At 41.6% G+C, this 25,815-nt stretch overlaps 1 protein-coding gene across 2 annotated transcripts in view; it reads left to right on the top strand.

Moving 5' to 3' along the window:
- Positions 1 to 25,815, top strand: part of fras1 (Fraser extracellular matrix complex subunit 1) — a 308,187-nt gene that overhangs the window by 278,006 nt on the left and 4,366 nt on the right. For both annotated transcript variants that reach the window (XM_076891188.1, XM_012920358.4), the window contains exons 47-72: positions 1,118 to 1,242; positions 2,192 to 2,332; positions 3,224 to 3,451; positions 6,101 to 6,214; positions 9,887 to 10,037; positions 12,468 to 12,627; positions 12,723 to 12,891; positions 13,439 to 13,685; positions 13,815 to 14,159; positions 16,104 to 16,264; positions 16,920 to 17,067; positions 17,156 to 17,361; positions 17,451 to 17,607; positions 19,011 to 19,211; positions 19,304 to 19,491; positions 19,960 to 20,235; positions 20,378 to 20,610; positions 20,696 to 20,856; positions 21,148 to 21,362; positions 22,625 to 22,775; positions 23,069 to 23,176; positions 23,633 to 23,792; positions 23,887 to 24,003; positions 24,141 to 24,307; positions 24,726 to 24,931; positions 25,026 to 25,172. In XM_076891188.1, the coding sequence (XP_076747303.1) occupies positions 1,118 to 1,242; positions 2,192 to 2,332; positions 3,224 to 3,451; positions 6,101 to 6,214; positions 9,887 to 10,037; positions 12,468 to 12,627; positions 12,723 to 12,891; positions 13,439 to 13,685; positions 13,815 to 14,159; positions 16,104 to 16,264; positions 16,920 to 17,067; positions 17,156 to 17,361; positions 17,451 to 17,607; positions 19,011 to 19,211; positions 19,304 to 19,491; positions 19,960 to 20,235; positions 20,378 to 20,610; positions 20,696 to 20,856; positions 21,148 to 21,362; positions 22,625 to 22,775; positions 23,069 to 23,176; positions 23,633 to 23,792; positions 23,887 to 24,003; positions 24,141 to 24,307; positions 24,726 to 24,931; positions 25,026 to 25,172 (4,682 nt within the window). The remainder of the gene's footprint in view (positions 1 to 1,117; positions 1,243 to 2,191; positions 2,333 to 3,223; positions 3,452 to 6,100; positions 6,215 to 9,886; positions 10,038 to 12,467; positions 12,628 to 12,722; positions 12,892 to 13,438; positions 13,686 to 13,814; positions 14,160 to 16,103; positions 16,265 to 16,919; positions 17,068 to 17,155; positions 17,362 to 17,450; positions 17,608 to 19,010; positions 19,212 to 19,303; positions 19,492 to 19,959; positions 20,236 to 20,377; positions 20,611 to 20,695; positions 20,857 to 21,147; positions 21,363 to 22,624; positions 22,776 to 23,068; positions 23,177 to 23,632; positions 23,793 to 23,886; positions 24,004 to 24,140; positions 24,308 to 24,725; positions 24,932 to 25,025; positions 25,173 to 25,815) is intronic.

The following is a 25,815-nucleotide window of genomic DNA, read 5'->3' as shown; positions in this document are numbered from 1 at the left end:
CTCTCATTTTCTTGCGCCTGATTTGTATCAGCTACCAGTTAACTGGAAGCTGATACAAATCAGGATTTAAAACCATTTTTTGTTTGTTTGTTTTTCTGTTTGACTCCTTGTTTTATTTAATATCGCAATTTATGTGATAATATTATGGGTTTGTTAAACTGTCCAATGTGAAAATGTTGGAAAATGAAATATCACAGCTGGAAATCAATGAAAATGGAAATTCAGAAGAAGTTCTGTCCTTTTCTTTATTAATGCACATCATAGATAACTATGTAATGTGTCTGTTGCACACTTTGTATGTCAGGAATAACCATAAATGCGTTCTTACGAATGGCTGCATCAGGTCTTTGCATCCACAATAAGCGAGGATAACAGAACTCCTGGGAAGTTCTTGTTTTTAAGACAGTCACCTTTAGTTTCATGCTGAGTGATGCTGGATTGTTGCAGACAAACCTGATTATGTTTCCCACTGGGTTTTAATCTTCAGAGGCAACACAGAGTAAAGAGAAGCATTATTATTTCAGTTTGACTTCAGTCTCAGTTTAGTTTTATCCCCATGTAAATTTGATAAGAGCCAAATTGAGGAAACAAACTCAGTGTGTGGTCAGAAAATGCCACGGTGGCTTTCAAACACATGTCACAACAAAATATGAAGGATGAGACATCACATGGAAACATAACGGAAACAGACGCGGAAGAATTCATCTCTGAAGTTTCTCACTTTATTGAACTGGCATTTGCCCGAGACCACCAGAACTGGTGGAATGGACACCAGAATGAACACAAAGAAAATCAAAGGTAGACAAAACTCAGTCAGGAGGGATCAGGAGAGAGCAACGGTCTGCCAAGCCAGTCCCTGTTCCAGAGTTTTGTAGTTTTGCACCTGCTGTTGCTTTAATATTAAACTAACGAGGTTGAAATAGACTCACAGTGGTTTCTGCTTCTTAATTGGACAGATTTAAGTATAACCAACTTTGTGTTATGCTGTGATCATCAAGCATAACCTATTTTTTTAGCAGTGTAAAACCATCTCATACCAAAATATGAAAGATGAAATAACAAACATAATGGACGTTTTTGGGCTTAACGACTACTTTTCTCTCTTTTGTCTCTTTAGGCACCAGGATCAGCACCTTCACACAGGCTGACCTGGCATCACGCAGCATCCAGTACGTCCACAGCAGTGAAGAAGAGAAACATGCTGACCAGTTCTCCTTCACTGTGTCCGACGGGACAAATGAGGTGAATGGCAGAAGATTTTTACGATACCTGGTAGCTTAACACATTTTGAAATTCATTCATGAAGGAGGTCTTGATGCAGATATCTACTGACTACAACAGAAGCTCTGAAATGTTATATGTTCTTCCTAAAGACAAATAACTTTGTTCCCGGTTTGGCCAAGAAATAAGTCAGCAGTCCTTGTGTGTCCAAAGAGGGACCTTTAAGCTCAAGTGCAGGGAACAACCTTAAATGGTGCAGAAAACAAGCTGTTGGCAGGAATTAAGAAAGAAAACCAGAAAGAGAAATGTTTTCTGATCACTTAAAAGCTTAGCTTAATTAAAAAACCTTAACGATGCCATAAAATTGAAAGATATGAAAGAAATCTAAAAATCTAACAAACTCTAAAGCTTTTATAACAGCAAGAAAGTGGCAGCTTCCTGTCCCGGGTCACCTCATGCATAAATCTGCCTCGCTAATCCGAACTAATGAGGATCACAAGGACTCGAGCAAACATGTGAAAAAGGTCATTTGGCCTTCACGCCTGGCTGACTGCAATGTGTGGAAGCTTTGTGGCCACTGTGCTAGTTGATGAAATTGTGTAGCCCTTTTGTACTTTTGCTAACTCTGAGAAGCCTGACAACTGAGAACTACTGCATATTTATAATCAAGTGTTTTGCTTTAAGATTAGAGGGGGGGGGGTATTTTAATGATACCAAAGCAGAATATTGTTCTGTCCCTGCGAGGAGATGGGATTACTTGAGGGCATGCCAATTCTGTATTAATGCAGTTTGTGGTATTTGGGTTATGCCATCTGGGGTTAAACTTTTTCATCATAGTGAGACTTTTCTATTTGCTGAATTGTTGAGAAAGTTTTCGGTGGAAAGTAGGACGTTGATGACAGGATGTATTTTTGGTTACATGCATGTGTGTAACAGTTTCATCATCTTATTATTTGTTCTTTGTCATCAGGTTGCCCAGACTTTCTACATCACCATCAAGCCTGTGGACGACTCCCTGCCTCTTCTTCAGGTCCCTGGCATGAGGGTGCAGGAGGGTGTAAGAAAGACCATCACTGAGTTTGAGCTGAAAGCCACCGATGCGGACACAGAGGTAACACACTGGCTACATACGTTTTCTGCAAGTCTTTCACAGCTTTAATTACAGTATATGTGTGACATCATGATAAGAATCAGGTGTCACCTTCTGGAGAAGGAACGATGACAGAGATGCTTTGAGCACTTCAGAAGATCTTAAAGGAAAACAAAACAAAAAACTTTTCAAATGTGTAACTGAGGTCAAAATAAAGCATTCGAGGACTGATTTCTGCAGCATGCACACTCATGCTTCTGCTTTAATTAAGGCTAAACGAAGGCAAATGTTGCTCTCCATCCTCTGCTGCATATATTGTTAATATATAACTCATATATTGAGTTAATAGTAAGTATAAAATTTATATGAAGTAATTTCAATGAGCTCTTTTGCCTTTTTCCTTCTTTAAGCATCTGATTCGCTTTATGAGCTGCACAATATAAACAGATAATATCTTTGAAGCTTGGTATGATTCGCGAACTAATTGGCATCATGTTTGGAATGATATCAAAGCAGTACAGTTACCAGTTTAGAAAATCTGAATATTTATTTTGAGATCATTACCTAAGCTGGCTAAACTAAGCAGCCGGTTTAAGGGATAATCCAACACTGTTAATCCCATAAATCTGTAATTCTCAGTAAAAACGTGAAGATTTATTTTCTACTGCTTCACTGTAGAATTTTAGAGAATAACACCCGAAAGTGATGTTAAAGTCCGGCACTAGATAGATATTTTGAAGCTGATTCCTGAATTTGAGTTCTCACTATTTTGCATGCTTGGCTGTTTGTTGGTTGTGCAGAACAAACACGGCTCCTTATGTAGCTTCATCCTAGGGAGACATTGCAGACGATATCACTGAGCCGTCCTTCCTTTCCCTGCATTTTTCCTCCTATAACACGACCTTCCTCCAGGCGGAGTCCGTCATCTTCAGCGTCGTCCAGGCTCCTCGACATGGCACCATCGAGCGCACCATCAACGGCCAACACTACCGACAGACCAGCAGCTTCACCATGGACGACATCTACCAGAACCGCATCAGCTACAACCACGACGGCTCCAACTCGCTCAAAGACCGCTTCACCTTCACCGTGACCGACAGCACCAACCTGCTCTTCATGGTGGAGGACGACGGAAAAGAGGTGTGTGTGTGTGAGTGTATCAGTGTGTGTATAAAAGGCACCTTCTGGAGTTTTATTACAGTGGGATGATTGAAATGGCAGAGTGAGGGCATGTCTGCGAGAGTGTGCCTGCTCTGACCTTTTGTGAATTTGTGGGTGTATTCATGTGCTTCTGTCTTTGTGAGGACAGAAGCTGGGGGCTTTTGCAAAGGGCGGACACCTCCGGAAACACAGTGAAAATATTTTTGCAAAGGACATGTTTGGAAGGACAGGCTATTTCTGTAGCATGGAAGGAGCAGCTTTATGTTTGCAGCTCATTTCATCTGAATAATATTTAGAGTCCTACAGAGCGGAGACACACAAAGTTTTGTGTTATTAAATGTGCGTATTTAATTATCTGCTGCCCTGAAAACTCACATAGATTCAGTGAAGGGCCACACAATGGACAGTTTACCTAAAACACGAAAAAGTGCTGTGCTGCAACACACAGGAAATCTTTGGTCCGTATGGATGTGTCACAATCTGTCACTACCTGTGCCACCCAAATGGATTGCAAGTACAGCGTAATGCTACCAGCAGTGACACTGGCAAAAAGCAGATCTAAAATCCTGTTACTGTCATTTGCACTGAAGCAGGTGAAATAGATAAACAGTGGTTTATGTTTCCTAAATGGAAACAGTAACAATTCTGAAGTAAAACCTCAAATTCGGAGCCAGCCTCTAGTGGACATCAGAGGAACTACATTTTAGCGCTTCTCTATTCTTTAGCTGAGGAGTTGCCACTTGGGCAAACAAAAGTGCAGCACACTATGTTGTCTCTAGAAATGTATTAACCCGTCGCCACTATCGAGGATTGTAAGATGGTCCGTGAGGAGGGGCTTATTCCACGCATGTTTGCCCTGGATGCACTTTGACATCCTTGCGAGTGTTTTGTTTTCACAGCTAGACCAGAAACCATCACACAAAGGTCCCTACAACTACAGAAGGACGAATGTGTGTGCAGTGGTAATGTCAGCTTTATGGTTATGAGCAAGCCTCAGGGTGAATTGACTCCTCTGCTTGTCAGTTTTCCCCCCTCAGCTCCACCACCTGTCATTACTAATAGCCCATATGATTAAACTGAATGACAGCGTGTAGGTATTGACATCCCCGATCGCAAACACACACTTCCCAGCCTTGGGTTTATTATCTTTCCATCACCTGGGGACATTTGGCTCGACAGCCACGCGTGCTCTGCAGCTCAGTAGATGCTTCGTGGCATTATCTCTGCTGTCGTTTCGGTTTCATTCCCACTGGAGCTGCTGTGTTATTAAATAATGTATGAGTTGCTATAAACTGTGTGGACAAGCTCAGCCTTCAAATGGCACGTGTCAAAGTTGGCCTTATTAGCCTCTCTTGTGGTGATTAGTTGCTCCCTCATGCACCTCAGACAGCAGGCGGTAACTGTGCATACTGGAGTAACTTATCTGATTCAGCCTGCCATCGCTGTTGGAAGCGGCTGAATCAATAAAGTAAAACCCAGCAGAACCTTTAAATGGTTCCTAACAACATTTTGAGCTTTCAAAACTTTGTTCAATGAGAATGACTTCAAGTGGAACCTACAGTGAAGTCTGTGCATGTCTCTAGCACAGCTTTTTGCAACCTGATATTGCATAAAGAAGAACAATTTACTCCAAAGTCTGAAGGCGTATTTTAATAGCTGGGTGTCTAAGTTTAGTGTTTTTGTGCTTTCTTTGAGCTTAAACACTTATTTAATATGTTTAAGTTTGTGTTCCTGAGCTCCAGCGTCTCCCTGTCTGTGCTCCGTCTCGTTCATGTGCTTCTGTCTTCTGTGCTTCACTGTCTGCGATCATGCTCGAGCTCGTCTCCAGAGTCAATTATCTTCTGTTTGTTTCCTGCTTCATTTTAAAGGTCAAGGATGCCTTTGAGTAGTCACTTTTTCTTAGAAAGGTTTTTAACTGAGTGAAGCGAAGTAAGCGCGTGGCAGCCATAATAAGAGCTGGTCGAATTGTCTAAATACTGAGAAAAGATGATTCAACTCACCTTCATTATCTCCTTTGGCAGGAGAAGATCCCATAATTGACAGTGATGCACCATTCGACCATCATTTAAAGCAATCAATACACAAAACTGACAAAAAGCGCTGATCATATAATTATGTTAATTATGTGTGTTTTTCCGTTTCCATAATCTGTTGATATATTTAGAATTTTCAGCCTGTTAAACTCACAGCTGAACTCTGAACATCACACTGCTGTAATAAACTCTGTTCATGTCGAGTTGTGTGAAGAATTACTGTAAGCGCTCTAATTCCAGATTATGAGAGTATTATGGTAATTAATCAAAGTACATTTGAGGTTTGCTATAGTTCAGTTTGTATTGGTCATGTCTGTTGTATTGCCAGACACGAGTATTATCATTAATTAAGTTTTACTTTGGATCAGCTGGGATGAGCGATACATGCAGGGGAGTTTGTTTTAGTTGAGTAGAAATCCTGAACAAGGAGGAGCTCAGAAGTTTCACTGGATCAGTCGCCAGCAGGAAAACACAAGAAAGTTAGACACGCTGTCCTTTTAACACTGTAGTTTTTACTACTTGTTAAAATTCACTTAAACCATGTTTGCGGTCTTTAAAAATTGTTTTTAATTTCTTTCATTTTTGGGTTTTCCAGATAGTGACAGCCGCTCCCCAGAAGTTCAAGATAGATATCCTGCCAGTTGATGATGGAACGCCGTTAATTTTCACCAACCTGGGACTGCAGTGGCTGGAGTACATGGATAACAAGGTACGATAACGATGCAGGGACACATTTTTATTTTTCCATCTGATCATGAGTAAAATGAATGTGGGGTTTGATTAAAAGAGAACAGATCCATAAAAATGTCGAATGTCAAGGTCAAGCTCATCTTCTCGGGCACGTTCAACTGTCCAATGTAATCTCTTAGAGAGAAGAAATGATTGAACAAAAATGCCACAAACCTGCTATTACGTTACCAGTAAGACTGATGTTTACATCCATAGCATCAGTGGCAGACTGGTCTGCTTTGTGGCTGGAGATGATGAAGTAAATGACCTCCCTCAGACAATAAGCACACGCAGTTTCACTTGCATTCTATTACATATGCACACCAGAGGAGAGACAACCATATGCATGACGGGCAAAAACAAGGCTTGAGACTACATGTTCATATGATCCATAAAGTTTCAAAAATTAAGTTTAAGGATGTTAAAGATGTCTGTAATGTTTTGACACACTGAAGAGATCCAGTGCACGTGTCAGAGGTGAGAGTAGAGGAAGACATCGATTCCAGGGAGTAATGTGGGAGAAACCGCAGCCCCGAGGTGTGCAAGAACAAAAGGTCTTTAATTCATTAAACTTTTTACCCCCCCAGCTGTAAAAAGCCGATACGGCACGCAGGCAGTTGGCATGGATGCCCAGATTTGTGAATACGATGACTTGAAGATGAACCAGTTTTGGGTTTTCATATTGATACCATAGATACCTCTAGTACTATTCACGCAAAAATCAGTGACCTTGATCTCAAGGTCAAGGTCTGACGCCGAGTCTTGTGACTCGAGACTGCATCACAGTGTGTGGTGTGGAATAACAAATTTAGCTTGACTATCTGAGCGTGGCTGCTGCTGCTACTAACCAGCAAACCGAAATGCAGCATGTAGCGGTGCACTGATTGAGGGGACACTGACCCCTGTGTAAAAAAACTGGCACACACCAAAGCAAATTTGGACAGCAGAAGTCGCTGATGTGTGCTGTAGCTTCTGACTGAAGTGAGGAGATGGACAGAAATAGCCAAAGATTTAGATTTCAGGTAGTGGGCATTTGCTATTGTACACACTACATGCACAAAACCTGGTGTCCTTCCCATATTTATTAAATCCAGGTCCCACAGTGGTGATAATAAATTCTGCAGAAATCCAAGTTAGTAGGCATTTAGGAAACAAATCTAATTAAACTATTTGTGATGTTTAATAGCCGTAAAGTGAGAACAGCGGACACTGAAGAGAACTTTTTCTAATTTATTACCTTTAATTGGACACCAGCAGAGGACGGAGACATCAGGATAATTCAGATGTGTTTAAATGAGCTGCATGTTTGCTCAGCAGAACTCTCTCTGAGCAAATTATGTTTTAAAAAGTGCCAGCACACCCTGCTCTGCCTGAATATTCTCCAGCAGAGTAAATGTGCCTGTGTGAAGTGCGAAGGAGAAGCTCCATCACTGTTTGTTCTGAAATTAGCCCCTCCACCTCCACCTGCTGGCTTGCACACCTCATCGCAATGCAGCGCACAGGTTTGTTTGGTAGGCACTGTAAATATGTCACATCGTTCATTTATTCTCAGCCTTTGCTGTGTTTGCGCTGCAGGTAATTAAGTCCTGGGTGTTTTATCACTGAGCCAAATTATCATACTGTTACACTCCAGTATCTTCTCCTGAGTGCTGGAGGGGAAAGCAAAACCTGACCATTACCAATTGATCATATAGGCAGGAGACCTTTGGTCAAAGAAAATTATTCCATCTGAACTCATTAATATTTGGAGGTGCAGCTGTGTTCTGGGATATCCTAGACTTCCATGTGCAAACATGGATCGCCTGAGGTTGAGAAAGGAGCAAGAAGGTGGTCCCATGATAGTGCAGTTTTTGTTATGGCCTGCAGGGGGAGGCAATTTCAAAACAATTTCTTACTGAGTTTGATTTAATACAGGGGTGTTGAACTCCAGGCCTCGAGGGCCGGTGTCCTGCAGGTTTTAGACATCACCTTGGGTCAACACACCTGAATCAAATGATTAGTTCATTAGCAAGTTTCTGGAGAACTTCAAGACATGTTGAGGAGGTCATTTATCCATTTAAATCAGCTGTGTTGGATCAAGGAAACATCTAAAACCTGTAGGACACCGGCCCTCGAGGCCTGGAGTTCAACACCTGTGATTTAATACAACACGATGTTTCGGTTGCTAATTGTGGTCCTCTTTAGTCATTTAGGTGAAGCGGGGCATGCATTACAGCATCGTTGCCCTGCCTCTAACATAGGAGCGTGCAATCAAAATGTGGAAAGTGTTCAGAGTTATAAATATCTCACTTTTGATTCAAAGATGATTTTCAAAGCAAACTGTGAAGCTGTGTGCAGGAAGGAGCACCAGCAGCTCTCGTGTTTAAGAAGGCTTTCTTGTTTCCACATTGATAAAACCATGATGGTTTTATTTCTTCGTGCTTTTATTGAATCTGTTTTGTCCTTTTAGTTGTTGTGGTTTGGATAGTTATCTGAAAAGAGCAGAAACTCTGTGGTCTAACAGGTTGACTGATGAACCACAGCTGAAGTTCCCTGTCCACCAGACAGTTGCAGCGGTTGGCTGGTTTCATTTTTCTTTACACAGTGAGATTTGTTTTTCTTCCTCCCAGACAAAGGCTTCTGGTCCCAAACTGTAAAACGACAAGGTTTAAAAAGTCACTTTTGTGGATTACATGATGGCCAAAATTAGTATAAATTTTTGTTGTCAGTATTTTTTGCTCTGCTTTTTTGTTTTCTGTTGTTTCTTCAATTCACGAGACCAAATCTACCTACGGTTAAAAATAAAATAACCTGAACCTGAAAATGTTCAAATCAAGGATTTCCAGAACTGTAGTTCCCAACCCAGCATCCACGTAGAAGTTACTGGCAAATCTAAAAAGAAGGTTGGTTGCAAAGTAGTTTGCAGAAGAAACGGCTTAAAAAAAAACACAGCTGAACTTTGTTTGTTGGATACATTGAAACGTATTTGTAATAATCATAAATGAAACATCTTTAAAATATACGAGACACACCAAAAAACTTTTTAAGCCATCACATCACCTTCTGTGGTGATGTTCCAGATGTGCATGCTGGTGGTTTTAAACTTTGGAAAACTTGTAAAGACGACGTAGAGATCAGTCTAAAGTCCTTCATCCAACTAAGAGTCAAATAACAACAGTTTGGATGCTAATCTGTACTTAAGTGGGGAGATCAGTGTGTACAATAGCATTTCCCAATAATTTATCCAAACTCACTGGAACAATTAGCGAGTTTATAACCCACATAAACCAGATGCTGTCCATTAACAGAATAGAAAAGTTAACTACTTTGCCCTTCAGAGGAGGGGCTCTTCAAAATTTTGTTGGCTGAATGTCAATGTCGAGATCAGATACAGAAGCAAACATGTTTTTTAGTTGGTGTTGTGATGTTGGATATGCTGATTTCTGTTTTTTGAGCCAGTAGTGAAGCGACGCTTCTTAACAGCGGTATTTTTGCTATGATAGCTACATCAGGGAAGCTGAAATTGAAAAGAAAAGCTTCCTGCTCAGCTGAATCACAGTGTGACATTGTGAATGAAATCCCCAGTAATGAATTCTTGCACTGTGAGATGATTTCTGTGCAGTGAAAACTGAAAAACAGGAAATTTGAGTCAATCCTGTCTGATGTCTGTCAGGCCACCAATCTGATCACCAAGAAGGAGCTGCTGACCATGGACCCGGACACAGATGATGGACAGCTGGTTTATGAGATCACCACAGAGCCAAAGCACGGCTTCCTGGAGAGCAAGCTGAAACCTGGGAACCCCATTACCACATTCACACAAGGTACCGAAGCTCTCTCTGTTGCCTTTATATTTACAGCAGTAACAGTTTAACTTATTAGACAACCCATCCCTCTTAACTTCTCCTCCTCAGACAGCTTCGATCCTTGTCCAAAGAAAGACTCAGTTCATCAAATTTATCCAGAGAGTCTGTATTTAAAGTGGTGACACTTTTGCAACTCTCTGTGGCATGTTGGAACCAATCAGGGCCAAATCCTGATTGGTCCAGAAGCTGATATCCACACGATTGTGCTTATCCACTAAAGTGTTCTCAAATATATTTATATCAAAGAAAATTTCCATCAGCTCAACACAGGTTGAGCAAAAGAGTGGGTGCAGTTTTGCTTTTCCCCTCCTTCTGTGAGCTTTGATGTTTTTTTACTTTTCCTGCTTCAAATATTCATAAAAAATTAGGATAATTTTCCTTTTTTGTGTCATACTGAATACTAATAAACCATGTACTACATGTGCATTTTAAAAACTCACATCAATGGGCTGATGGTGTACGATATTAAAAGGAAATGAAGGCTACTTTTTGATATGCAGGATGGTTATCTTATCAGGTTAGTGTGGGATCACCGCAGTCATAGTTGGGATATACTGTGTAAAGCTGCAGTTAGTGCCAGTTTACGTTTCCAAATCAAACCCTTATGACTCTTTAAAATGAAGCCATGGCTTTCTGACTCCCTTCAAGTTCAATCTTTTTTCTCTTCTGAGATAGTTTCATTTGAAGGACTTTTTAATGCCTGAGGATTAGCTATGCCTCAGAGCAGTTGGGACTCACATATTGGAAACCCGCTGCTCCTGGGCTTTCCTTCTAAACTCCCTCAACGGATGACATAAACCACAAAGACTTCTCTATCAGTGTATAGAGAGCCACCTGTTTCCTTCACTGCACCAGTTCAGTGTTGCATCGGTGCCCTCTTCTGTTCATCCCGCATCCTTCGTGCCGCTGCAGAGAAAACTCGGTGCCATTTTGTCTTCACAGTGAGAAGGAGGGACAAAAGCTTGACCCCACATTCTTCGCTCTGATCATTTCTCCGCTGAACGACACCACCTATCTGCTGTATTTCCCGTTGCACACGTTTACTCAGCTAATTTGCAGTTTAAATCAGCAGTGCTCTCATTATGAGCCTGCTTATGTTCACCTCAAGGCTGCAGACGAGGATCAGTGTCAGCCTGCTGTTGTAAAATGTTGATCCTCCAGGCTGCAGAGAGCAAGTATAAACAGCCACTTTGATGTGTCGCATGCTCAATTTGAAGCTTGTAAACATCATTTTCTTAATGATAATAAATTTCCAATAAGTGAAATAACCCTTAGCCTGAGCACGAGAGATGGAGGCAATATGAATAAATAAAACAGATGAGATTTCTAGTAATCAACATCATCCCGACTGTGAGCATTTGCTCCCATATTCTGCCAAATGCTTGTACGCAATCTAAAAATTATGTTTGAGATATTACTATTCTGGATATTAATGCATAATTTAGTACTGTCTTCATCTCTGTGGTGTTTATGCTGAGCTTCCTGAAGGTCATTTGGCCAATTTTGAAGCAGCTGGGCTCACATCTAAGTGTTTCCCTTTCTACAACCTTCTGTGGAAGGTGTAAATGAGCAGAAACCCAGAGCCAATAATAACTTTCACATTCATTTCCAGGCTATTTTATTTCTCCAAGTACTGTGAATTGGCCCAAGGCTGCAAATTATGGAAGTGATATTTTCCAAGAAATGCCTTCTTTGCAAAAGATTTTCACTATTAAGATTCAATCAGTCTTTTTTGGGTGTCCCCCTCCTCACAGTAAATTTGTGTGCAAGCATAAAAATCAGCACTAATTGTCTTTAAAGACCATCGTGTGAATTTGGCTCTCCTGCTGATTTAAAAACCTGCTGCAGTGCTTTGTGACATTTCTGGCATATTTAAAACATTATTTTCAGCACATTTTGAACCCGTGTGGTCGTTTTTGACTGACTCCCATCAGACCTGATCTGAGTCAGTTCACTTCTTAGTAATGGTATTTTACGCTGCCTCCTTCTGAGGCAGCGTTGAGCTCAACTTCAGGGTGAGGCTCTAAGACATTCAGCGGGATCTCACCTGGGTATCTTTCCTTTAGAGATTATCAGTGCACACCTAACTCAAAGGAAATTATAAGCAAGACCCAGAAACCAGAGAGCTTATACTTTATGTCTCATCTGGCCTGAGATCTCCTTGGGATCCTCTGGAGGATCAGAAAAGCATTGCTGGGTGGAAGAAAACATGACGGTAACAAAGTAAGAAATCGAGCCAAACGGCTACTGAAACATGAAGTGATTGAAACATAAAAAACAATTGGTAGACATGAATGAACTGATGAAGAAGCATTAATAGAAGCACTAATACTAAAAACCCCAAACAGAGAAATAAATTTAGACTAATGTGGCTGTTTTTCTTTGTAGCCGATATCAATCTGGGTCTGATCCGGTACGTGCTTCATCAGGAGAACGTCCAGGAAACCATGGACAACTTCAAGTTCCTGGTCAAAGACAGCAAACCAAATGTGGTCAGTGACAATGTCTTCCACATCCAGTGGTCCCTCATCAGCTTTGAGCACAAAAGGTCTGCACCATTTCAAAGAAATATACATATTTTATAAAGATTATCCGTTGGACACCCACCCTTTTACCTTCCTACTTCTTCTATTGGCACCACAGCTACAATGTGAGTGAGAAGGCCGGCATAGTGGCGGTGACCGTGAAGCGAACCGGTAATCTCAACCAGTACGCCATCGTGCTCTGCCGCACTGAACAGGGCAGCGCCACCTCCACGAGCAGCGTCGGATCCAGACCTGGACAGCAGGACTACGTGGAATATGCTGGGCAGGTAGAAACTCGATATTCCACGTTTAAAAAATGAACATTTCTCTTTTAATTGATTTTATTTCTCTCCTGTGAGTTTGTGTTCTTCATTTAGTCTGGAAACCAGTAAATGCTGCTAAAATCTTATTTATCTTTGTAACAACAAAATAATCCAAGGTTAGGTCTTACTTTCCTGTTCATGAACTTGTGGACCACAGCATCAAGCATAAAAACAGATCCACGGCTTCGAGCAGTTTTTGACCTTAACATCTTGGGAGTAACGTGAACCTGGAATCTTTTTGCATTTTCATCAGTTTTAAGTGGAGTACAACAGGAACGTAATGTTTGTACTACAAACATCCTATTTCAGAGGAAGAAAATCAGTGGTCCTAATATGGAACCCTGAGGTACTCCTTTGTGTACATGGAGGTTTGAGGAGGAAAAAGATTCAGTAAAGTGGGCACACTTTTGCTTTACTTGACATTCAGTGACGTGTATCATCTATAACTAGCCTATGTTAAGTTAAGGTTTTGTAATCACTTCTTTAATGCCTCCTTCTCATTGTTTTCCAGGTGCAGTTTGATGAGCGTGAGGACACAAAGGTGTGCACTATAGTCATTAACGACGACAAGGTGTTTGAGGGGATCGAGAGCTTCCATGTGGAGCTCAGCATGCCCGTGTACGCGCTGCTGGGTGGAAACACGCGCGCTGTCGTCAACATCAACGACACAGAAGACGAACCCACTTTGCAGTTTGACAAGAAGATTTACCATGTCAATGAAAGCTCAGGCTTAATCCATGCTCCCATTGAAAGGAAAGGTACACACTGCAGAGGAGTTTCTAACATTTCATGTTCCACGAATTTTCTCATAATTTCTTTCTTTTCATTTTCACTTTAGTTCCTGCACACACTGTGTGACCTTGTTGTCTCTCTTCATTTCTGCTCAGGTGATACCTCCAGCACAGTCTCTGCTCTCTGCTACACCGTAGCCAAGTCAGCACAGGGCAGCAGCCTCCACGCTCTGGAGTCCGGCTCTGACTACAAGAGCCGCGGCATGACCACCGACAACCGAGTGATCTTCGGTCCTGGAGTCAGCATGTCCACCTGTGATGTTAAGCTCATCGATGACAGCGAGTACGAACTGTCCGAGGAGTTCGAGCTGGTGCTTTCAGACACCTCCGATAACGCACGCATGGGCGACGTGTCGGTGGCCAAGGTCATTATTGATGGACCCAACGATGCATCGACTGTTTCTCTTGGAAACGCCACGTTTACTTTCAGCGAAGATGCTGGTATGAGCCTTTTTCGTGCATCCACCAGCGTAATGTCTTTATGAATTCATATTTCTTATTGCGTAATTAAATTAAATTTAAGTAAAAAAAATTAAATGTTTCAAACGGCTAATAGCTTCCTATAAAAAACTAGTGCACTGGTAGCTAGCACTTCACAATAATCATTAGCAATGAATGATAGATTAGTAGTTAATTAAACTTTAGTTACACATATTTATTATTAGCATTCTAACTAGTAGTAATCATTTTTTTTGACTGTATAAATGATCTATAAACAAACATTAATGTTAGTATGATAGATATTTTAAGAGTGTAAGAGTTGGCACTTGGGTTGGCATAAAACCTGTGAACCCACTCACTGCGTAGTTTCACTTTCATCACAAATGATAACAAATAAAAAACCCAACTAGGCTTCAAGGAAACTTAAAGAAGTCCAGACGTTTTTCTTTCCAAGCCCCTTAGACTACGATGACCTGGATGACTGAGAACCTTCACAGACAAACTTTTATCACGTGTGAATGTTGGAGATGATCACTGCTCCACTCTCCAGAAACACTGAGAGGTTATGCAGCCAAAATAGATGCTATTGCTCGAGTTGAAAATTAAGCAAATAAATATAAAGTACAGGTGTAACTAGTTAAAAACAGCACAAAGCCAAAGTACATTTAAAACAACACAGTCAAGGTACAGTCTAAATAATACAGACTGACAGAGTGGCATGGCAGCTCAAAGCAGCTCTGAATAATAAGCTCTGCTTTGCTGCTCATTTTAAGCTGGTGGTGTGATTGATGGTGCGGCTTGATTGAAGCAGGGATTGGTGTACCAGAACAATCAAGCACAGTGACAGTCTGGGAGCTGGGAGCTGGAGGAGATGGCAGAAAGCGGAAGTAGAAGCTCCAGTCCTGGACAGGGCCTAAACAGGCTACGAAACACAAGCAGATATAAAATAGAAGAGAGAAGATCACTTTAGGATCATGTTAGGACTTAGGTGGAAAACTGGTGTCACTGGTTTCACTGGTAATCCATCTGCATATCCTGGCAGCAGCTTTAAATGAAGCCTTTGAAACCTTAATCAAACAACAATAACGTCTAAGGTCATCGTTAAGAAATACATAATGTAAAAATGTTATATGGAATGTCATCAGAACATAATTTTTATCATCAGTACGTCATGAATAATTTATAAAATAATTATTTGATACACATTTATTACCATACATTATAATATTAGGTGTTTGTACACATGACAGTATTTACAATGATTTAATATTTTAAAAAATTACATAATTTATAAGTAATGGTTATATTTTCTTTATTACTTTTTTATATGAGTTGTTTGAAGTGATGCCTATTCTTATAGCTCTCCATTAGGAATTTAGGGCATTTCCAATAGTTGTTAGAAAGTAGTCTTTGTATGGGAGGTTTCATAATGGATACATTTAATGATATTAGTGTAACCAGTTTACGTGCATCATGTTTTGTGGAAACATTTCTCATCGTCAGTTAGATCACTGCACTCTGTGATATTTTACTTGTTTCATTTATTTAGGAACATTGGACGTGTTTTGGAGCATGACACAGAATAGATTGTTTCCTCTCTTATAATTAGCATCACTGACAGCTACACTGCGCCTCATCTTTCTGCTGAACTTCTTCCACTTCTTTCTTTTTCTCCTTCTTCTCGCTGGCGTAGCTTTGATCTTTGATACAAAGGTATCTTCCCCACAGTGTTGAACAGACAGTATCATTAGTTGCAGCTAAAAGAAGCTGCGAGATTCAGTTTCTGTGTCACTTTGTTCTTAGATCAGGATTTAAATTACTTTCTATGTAAAGATCAAAACAACTTTGTAAATTAGTTATTAATATCTTATAACCCCTCAAAAACACAGCAACTTCCCACATTTCACATTTTTTTACCTTGCATTTCACTCTTCCCTCTCTCAGGCACAATTGAAATACCAGTGCTGCGTCATGGCAGCGACCTGTCCTCGCTGACCTCTGTGTGGTGCGCCACCCGACCTTCAGACCCTCCGTCAGCCAGCCCCGGGGTCGACTACATTCCCAGCTCCAAGAAAGTGGAATTCAAACCTGGAAAAACTGACGAGGTGAGGACAGACTTCTCACCTACAGTCGAATTCTATAGTTTATATTTTAAGAATGAAACAGTTATGTTGTTTCTCTTGTTCTACATGTTCTGTGTGATGGGTGATTAAAAAAAACATCCATCATCCTTTTTTTTAATGCACCCTCACACTGCAGTCAGTTAACTTCAGGTAGGTCAACTTTTGTCCAACTTTAGGAGTGGCAATGATTTTGCTACAACAGTGAAAATAGCACGGAGACCCCAGCACAGATGTCACAGTTATGTTATCGTCCCAAACAAAAACACTTGAGCCAGCTGTGCAATGGGCTATCAGATAATTGATAAACAGGATGGAGGACAGTCGGGGATGCTGGGTTAAAAAAGCAGCTTGTAGACTGTGAGCAGATAAAGCAGCTTGAACTGGATACGCTGTATGAAGTTTTGCCTCTGGGATGCGTAGAACGGTGTCAGCACTTGTACACAGCTGGATCTGAGTTAATTCTTCAACACTGACATCTTTACGTACAGTAGATGAACATTTTTTTATAACATCATCAGCCGAGCTCACCAAGTTTCTACTGCAGCTACCAGGAAGGTGTTTTTATTCCTCGATAAATAACAGATTCACCCGTATAACCCTTGCAAATCATTTAATCTGACCTCCCTTTTTTAAACAGACGTGCAGTTTAACCATCATGGATGACATCCAGAACCCGTCCATCGAGGGGTCTGAGTCCTTCGTGGTGTTCCTCAGTTCTCCTCAGGGTGCTGTCCTCCAAGAGCCCTATGAAGCCAACGTCATCATCGCGGACACGTTCCAGGACAGTACGTCCTCACAGAACAATCGCAGGCTTTAATACACGTGTCATGTCAAACACCCTTCATTGATCAGATGTTGCTTGCTCTCTCTCAGTTCCTAACATGCAGTTTGAGAAGAGCTCCTACACCGCGAAGGAGAAGGATAACCTTCTCCACATCCCCATCATCCGGACCGGCGACCTCTCCTTCAAGTCATCGGTGCGCTGTTTCACCCGGACCATGTCCGCCATGGTGATGGACGACTTTGAGGAGAGAAGGAATGCAGATGAGTCGCGCATCACTTTCCTCAAAGGAGAGAAGGTAAAATGTTGAGTCAAAATGTGACCTGATGTTTGTGTCCTTGTTCTCAGACTCTGCTCATCAGGGTGCTTCGATTGTGCATTTTCCAGGTGAAAAACTGCACAGTTCACATCATTGACGACTCAGTGTTCGAGCCTGAGGAGGAGTTTCAGGTGCATCTCGGTACACCGCTCAGTGACCACTGGAGCGGCGCCATGGTGGGAGCCAATGATATTGTCACTGTAACCATCACCAATGATGAAGATGGTAAGCAGGCGCTTGATCGCCATGTGATTCACATTAAACAGGATTTACTGATATGCTGTCAGAGAATAATGATAGGTTTTATATCATAAAAAGAGCTACATATATACATTTTACATCCTTTATCTGATACTAACATGAAAGAAGCTGAGGACTTTTATTTTGAAAAAACATTCCCACTTTTTTTTTTTTTTTTTTTGGGGAATATTGAAATGGTTCCTGAACAAAACTCTCAAAACTAAGTTGTGAATTACTGGGTGATGGGTTTATATAGATTTAATAACCAATGAAAACGTCGTCACCATTCCTTTTGTTTCCTGTTGACTGCATATTTGAGGTATATCATAGTCTACTTGCACTTTTTGAACTATGCGTCACTAATTTTTTCGAGTGTGTGACCCCTCAGCCTAATTGCTGATGTTAGAATAACTGAAGCCTGGTATGGATAAAATATCCTGAGTATGTTGAACTTGCTCCTGATTTCCAAACTAATTTTAAGATAATGTTCCTCGTTTTTTCTTTTGGTCAACTTCTTTTTTTTTTTTTTTTTTCTTTTCTTTTTTTTTGTGTGTGTCCCGTTTGGATCTTTAGCCATCAGAATTGTTGTCTTAAGGCCAAGAAAGATGCCAAGCGGATTTATTTTACCAAGTGGATCATCATGGCCTTGCCATATTGGTCCATTTGATTGACCTTTATTATAATTATGAATTTATTTTATTTTCAGTTGCTACAAACGGGACAGACATGACTGGGGGATAGGACAGGGAGAAAGAATGAAAGAAAGAGAGGGAGAGAAAGAAAACCAGAGGGGAGAAGAGACGGTGAGAAGGGGGGAAGAAAGAAAGAAAAACAAAACACCTGGATCACCTGTATGGAGAAAAAAAAACAGAAGAGAAAACAAACAAAAAAGAGCAACATAATAAATACAGCACCATCACAATAAACTAGCTAGCAGCAGATATCAGTAGATACTAAATAATAAACGATATTGTGCAACACGCAAGATAGACAGCACACAATGTGCTTTGAGGCAGCAGCCAAGAAAGGTGTAGTCCTCGTCTATGAACACCCGTGTGTACACATGTGTGGATCAGCATGCTTGTATTCCAAAGGTCAACTTTTGGTCAACTTCAACAAATAATGTTTAAAAATCCTCCCGAAGCACAGATGTATGTGACACGAATTGATTCCCTGACAGGCTCATTTTTAATTATCGCCTGGTGCCTGATGTTTGTATTTATTTATTTCCATCAAAAAAAAAGAAAACGAGTAAAACCTTAATGGAGGTGGGTTTTATTATACCGCTGTTCTATAAGTTTTAATTGGATGCACCTGTTATTTTGGAAGCTGATTAAAAGTTTTATATGTGCAAATGATTGACAGTCAGACTTCTCCCGTTCCTCCAGCTCCCACCATTGAGTTCGAGCAGGCGTCCTTTCAGGTGAGAGAGCCTCCCGGTCCAGATGGCATCGAAGTGCTCAACATCAAAGTGATCCGCAGAGGAGATCTGGACCGAACGTCCAAGATCCGTTGCAGCACCCGGGATGGATCGGCCCAATCTGGAGTCGACTACAATCCCAAGAGTCGAGTGCTTAAATTCACCCCGGGTAAGTGCTGAAAATGCTCCTCATTGGGACTTGGGAAGAGTGTTAGTGGGATGATTTTACTGGGAGTAAATATGTTTTTTTTTTCTCCATAGGCATGGACCACATCCTCTTTAAAGTGGAGATTTTGTCCAATGAGGACAGAGAGTGGCACGAGTCCTTCTCATTGGTCCTTGGGCCTGATGACCCAGTGGAGGCAGTGCTTGGGGAGATCACAATGGCCACAGTGACCATTCTGGATCAGGAGGCGGCAGGAAGTCTCATCCTACCTGCCACGCCTATTGTAAGGAACCTTGGAGGATACATGAAGCAGGAGCAGTAGAATAGCAGAAGTGGAGGATATGTTCAGCCTTTAGGAGAACTTTAGCATTCAGCTGAGAACTTAATCTTTTGTCTATTTTCTGCAGCACTTAGAGAACCTGTCACTTGAAACGTCTCCACTCCTGGCAAAAGCACATCTCTCCCCTAATACATATTCAGAGAACTCCAAAAAAGCAGCAGCAAACGTGGGCAGCATTTTCCCTCAGGCACTTGTTTATAGGCTTTTACATTTCTTATGCATTTACCAGAACCACTTGCAATGAATATATCTATTCAGCTGCCATTAAAATATTATATGGTGGGTGATTTTACCCCAAACGACTTTTTAGGAGGAATCTCATCTCATACTGTGTTTTGTACGCCAGCCCCTTGAAATGTAAAAGCTGAACTCCTCTCATTTACACGATCTCCCACCCTCCTTCCTGCTCAGGTGGTCTCTCTCGCTGATTACGATCATGTCCAGGAGGTGATCAAAGAGGGCAGCAAGAAGACTCCCTCTCCAGGTTACCCTCTGGTGTGTGTCACACCCTGTGACCCTCACTACCCCAAGTACTCTGTGATGAAGGAGCGCTGTGAGGAGGCGGGAATCAACCAGACCCAAGTTCACTTCTCGTGGGAAGTGGCGGCTCCCACTGACACCAGCGGCGCCCGATCCCCCTTTGAGACGGTCACAGATACAACCCCGTATACTAGCGTCAACCATATGGTGAGTTAAACTAAGGAGTCAAATAAATCTGAAATTAAGAGGCGAATACATTAGGTTGTTATTTAATAGGATTTATTGGCAGTAAGACAATAAAATTATGTTTAAAAATTTTCCCGTGTGTGGAAACTCTCGTGTCTCTCAGGTTCTGGACAGCATTTATTTCAGCCGGCGCTTCCACGTTCGCTGCGTGGCTCAGGCCAGAGACAAAGCTGGACACCTGGGAACACCGCTGAGGAGCAACATCGCCACCATCGGCACAGAGGGCTCCATCTGCCACACACCCGTCACCACGGGCACCGCCAGAGGCTTCCAGGCTCAATCCTTTATCGCCACACTCAAATACTTAGACGTCAAGCACAAAGAGCACCCCAACCGGTCCGTAGCGGCTTTTTAAACCAGATAAGCATCTTCACCAAGAGTTTATGCTAATTTCTGCTCTTCTCTGTATGTCCCGGTTTAGGATCCACATCTCAGTCCAGATCCCCCATCAGGATGGAATGCTCCCCCTGGTTTCCACCATGCCGCTGCACAACCTTCACTTCCTGCTGTCAGAGTCGATCTACAGGCAGCAGCACGTCTGCTCCAACCTGGTCACCCTCAAAGACCTTCAGGGGATCGCCGGTCAGTCACACAAACACAGACCTCACAGCTGGAAATTTCATCTTCAGGAGGCTGCAGTGTGATTAGATCCACATTTGAACCATTTACAGTATCTAGGGCTCACGTTTGAATTACCACCATATTAAAATTCTTTAATTTTCTGCTGCAGTCAGCTTCATCTTCTCGTGGTTTAATATTTTGTAGGCAGCCAATTTTAATCAATGCTTGCAAGATTTCCTGATCGATTTAAAAAATAATTATTAAACCAGATGTGTAGTTTTCTTACTTTTCTTTGACAACACTCTTCCTCAGAGTCGGGCTTCCTCGATGATGTATCGTATGACAGCATCTCCCTGGGGCCCGGCTACGACCGCCCCTACCAGTTCAACCCCAACGTCCGCGAGGGCAAGAGCCTCCAGTTCTATAAGCACCTCAACCTGAAGAGCTGCATCTGGACCTTCGATGCCTACTACGACATGACAGAACTCATCGACGTGTGCGGGGGCTCAGTCACCGCGGACTTCCAGGTGCGTAGGACGGTCAAAGGCAGAGCTTTTAAAACAGTCGCTTTTCACAATGTTTTCAGTCTTCTTGATAAATTGAATCAGTTGTTATGGAAGAGTTATTTATGTGTGCAGAAACGTGCAAAAACAAAAAAAATTGATTTTAAAAATCAGTTATAAAACTCAGTGGCAGCAAAGGTGAAGAAGGTGAAATGGGGGAGATAGAGGGGGAAAAAAGGTTACTCATAAAGGAATCTAAAAGCGTAACACAAAAACAAGAAGAATACAAGAAGACCACTGGGAGCAGAAAACAGATGTCTTGACTAAACTATCCCCAGACTGCACATCATCGACTTCGCTCCTCACGTCTTAGTCCCTCCCTCCAGAGACCCAAGTGAAGGAGGCGATCAAGGAGCTTCATTTTCAGTAACCTATGACATTTCACACAGCTGCCAGTGCAGCTGTAGTTTGGTTTTTATATTTAAATGGAAAAACACCCCTGCAGAGGACACACCTGTGCATTCTTGATTGTTTAAACCCATATCATTCTCAATAAAACATAGAAAACACATCGCATGTTTAAATTGACACATTTCACTACTTTATGGAAAACTTAAGCTCATTTTGATTTTGATGTCAGCAACACACCTCGAAAAAGTTGAGACAGGAGCAACAGAAGGCTGGGAAGTGATTTTGATTTGCTGGCAACATGTCAGTAACAGACTGGGTGTAAAAAGAACATCACAGGACGTTTCTAATGAGTAAAGATGGGCAGAGGTTCAACAATCTGCAAAAAAAAACCTCCCAAAAAACTGTGGAACAATTTTCATAATTTCCTCAACATAAAACTGCAAGCACATTGAATATCATCATCTACAGTTCATACTATTAAAAGATCTAAAGAAGTGTCTGTGTGCACAAATGCAGGTTAAAGCACTTCGATGGGTTTATATTTCTCCTCAGTCCTCAATGTCGGACTGATTGATTTTCAGGTTACAGGCGGGAGAACAGAGGAGATGAGGAGGCACAGATAAAGGCATTTGACATGAGAAAGGTCTAAAATATGCACAGGAGTGATTGCAGGATAGGGTACATGTAGACAGCCCCAGAAACAGAACCTGGGACCGTGACTGTGTTGGGATGTGGACGTCCATCATGTAATCATAGTGCATCTATTTGATGGTGAAATAATGCTCTGTACTGTGTGTAAAGTCCTCACAAACAGAAGAAAGTTCTCTGTGACCCTCTGAGAGAATTAACATTAAAGGCTGCTGCTATTCTTCCAGGTTCGGGACTCTGCTCAGTCCTTCCTGACGGTGCAGGTTCCTCTCTATGTCTCCTACATCTACGTCACAGCCCCGAGAGGCTGGGCCTCTCTGGAGCATCACACCGAGATGGAGTTCTCTTTCTTCTATGACACCGTGCTCTGGAGGACAGGTCATGAGTTTATGTCTATGAACTCTGCACACCTTATTATTGTCCACAGTCCTGGATGTAAACATATAGCGGGATGTGTTTTGGTTTCACATTGTAGTTTTGCTTTCATTGTGCAGGGTAACAATGTTTATTTCCTTTCTGAAAAATGGGATAATGATGAAAATGCATTGTAGAAATAAATCATTTAAGATTTAAGACTGTTTCCAAGTATCCAAGTTCTTATTCAAGAAATTATTAGTGATGTACTTCTGCTCTAATTTAGGTTTTCTTTGGCTGGCTTTTCATCTCTGCAGGTATCCAGACTGACAGCGTCCTCTCAGCCAGACTGCAGATCATCAGGATCTATATCAGGGAAGACGGTCGGCTGGTAATTGAGTTTAAAACTCACGCCAAATTCAGAGGTCAGTCCACAAACACACGTTCTAAGAGCACTGCATAGAATTATTATGTCTGCCTTAATATTGTTATTGATACAAGAAATGGAAGCTAATGAGAGAGCAGTCTGTGATCGAGGTAAATCAATGTAAATCCATCTTTTATTACAGCAATATATGAGGAGGCCACAGAGAGAGGAAATTAAACTGACAATTTAAGGTTTTCAGTTTTATCCCACAGTTCTACACAGTTCTAGCCTTTATGGTCAAACATTTGTTATTTTTAAATTTAGCTTCAGGTTTTCGCTGTGTTTGTAGAACTGCATTCAGAGGGCTTTACTGTGCCTGTTCAAATGGTATTGCGGTGCCTTTAGACCGCAAAGCCTTATGAGGTGTGCAAAAATAGGATGCAGGATATATTCTTCTTCTTCTTTCTTTTTTTTACACTAAAAATCAAACCCCCTGCTGTTATTCTCCCTCCAGGTCAGTTTGTGCTTGAGCACCACACCCTGCCGGGCCACAAGTCCCGCCTCATGGCCCCCGACCACCTCGGAGGCATCGAGTTTGACATCCAGCTGCTGTGGAGCGCTCAAACCTTTGACTCACCGTACCAGCTGTGGAGGGCTACCAGCTCCTACAGCAGGTCAGTACATTCATTCATAACCAGCCTATAGGCTCAGGTCGTGTTGACCTCCCATGATGATGGGATAGTAATAATTTTGTGTTTTCTTGAACAGGAAGGACTATTCTGGAGAGTACACAGTCTTCTTGGTCCCCTGCACTGTTCAGCCAACTCAGCCGTGGATCGATCCCGGTGACAAACAGCTGTCCTGCACAGCTCACGCTCCAGAGAAGTACGACCAAACAGCTGCAGACATTTACCGCAGACAGTTTCTCAAATTAGTTCTCTTATTTAAATCCAACAAGATTCCAAACTAATTTCATAGAGATTTACTGCATAAGGAGCTTGAACAAAATTTTTTCCCCACAGGTTTCTGGTGCCGATTGCCTTCCAACAAACCAACAGGCCTGTTCCTGTGGTTTACTCGCTCAACACGGAGTTCCAGCTGTGCAACAATGAGAAGGTGTTCATGATGGACCCGGCTACTGCTGATGTGTCGATGGCTGAGATGGACTACAAAGGAGCGTTCTCCATGGGTACATATATATACATATATATATATATATGTAAAAGTCATTCCACGAAAAATGAGTCTGACCACCTCAGAATCAGCTGTTTTTGTTTTATTTTATTATTAATATTAATAAATAATGAATATTTATTGTACTAATTTGGGGGTTTTTTATACAGTAAGAGGCATTTATCTTTAAAATGTAAACAACATGCTGATCTGTTTTTGTGTTTTTTTTAATATTCAATAGTGGACATGATTACTAATTTAACAAAATATATTTCCTCACATTACTCATACTTTTCCGTTACTATTATATACAGAAACATGTTTTCATTATGTAATAAAACAATCAAATTTTGTTTACTGTATTTTACAATATTGTATGAACCGAGTCACTCTAATTCCCTAAAGTAAACGCTTCCCTCTGCTGCCCCCTGCAGGTCAGACTCTGTACGGCAGGGTTTTGTGGAACCCTGAGCAGAACCTGAACGCAGCCTACAAACTGCAGCTGGAGAAGGTTTACCTGTGCACTGGCAGGGACGGATATGTTCCCTTCTTCGACCCCACGGGGACTCTGTACAACGAGGGGCCGCAGTACGGCTGCATTCAACCCAACAAACACCTCAAACATCGCTTCCTGCTGCTGGTACAGATTTATTAAAGTTTTCTGATTTGAAGAAAGAGACTACAGTGTTTCTGGACATGTGCTATCATTTCTTCTCTTCATGTTTCCTCTGCAGGATCGTAAACAGCCCGATGTCTGTGACAGATTTTTCCACGACGTTCCTTTCGAGGCTCACTTTGCCTCAGACATCCCAGAGCTGCAGTCCATGACGGCCATGCCAGGTGTAGACGGCTTCACGATGAAGGTTGATGCGCTCTACAAGGTGTGTGGAATCAGAAACAGCACATGTGGTACAGCGCTGTCTAGCACAGCAATAGTGTGTTTGTGTGTATGTGTATATATATCTGATGTGAGAAGTAGCTGTTAATATGCTGTTAAGTTAATATGTAAGTTTGATTACAAGAAAGTAATAAAGATTTAGTCCAGACAGTAAAGACTTCTTGTTCAATGAGCCACAGCAGCTTTGAACTTTTGGAGATGCTTAAAATAGTTACTTTGATAAAATCTCAATCAGTAACAAGAAGTATGGCAGATAGACCTTTTTGATATGGCTATGAAAGATCAGTTATATTGTAACAGAATACGTGAAATCTGTGGGCAAGTGATGAAAGTTTGATATCAAAAGCTGGTAAATATAAATTTCTTGAAATGCTGAAGTCTGACAGTTTAGCGTTCCTTAAGCTTTTGCATTCATAAACAGTGACCCGCATACAGAACAGGAATTCTTATCCACTGTTCAGATATCTTAGCTTGACCAACGTGTAGAAGGAGGCTCGCAACATTCACAAAAAGAGTGGGTGTGGGAACTGCAGTAGACTTAGAGACTTAGAGACTTTTTATTGTCATTGTGCAGTTTCTTGCACAGCGAAATTGGGTAGCTGGACCACAAAGGTGCAAAAGTAAGA

The sequence above is a fragment of the Maylandia zebra genome, linkage group LG12, assembly GCF_041146795.1.
Source record: "Maylandia zebra isolate NMK-2024a linkage group LG12, Mzebra_GT3a, whole genome shotgun sequence".
Classification (NCBI taxonomy): Eukaryota; Metazoa; Chordata; class Actinopteri; order Cichliformes; family Cichlidae; genus Maylandia; species Maylandia zebra.
This window is presented reverse-complemented; position numbering and strand designations above follow the sequence as displayed.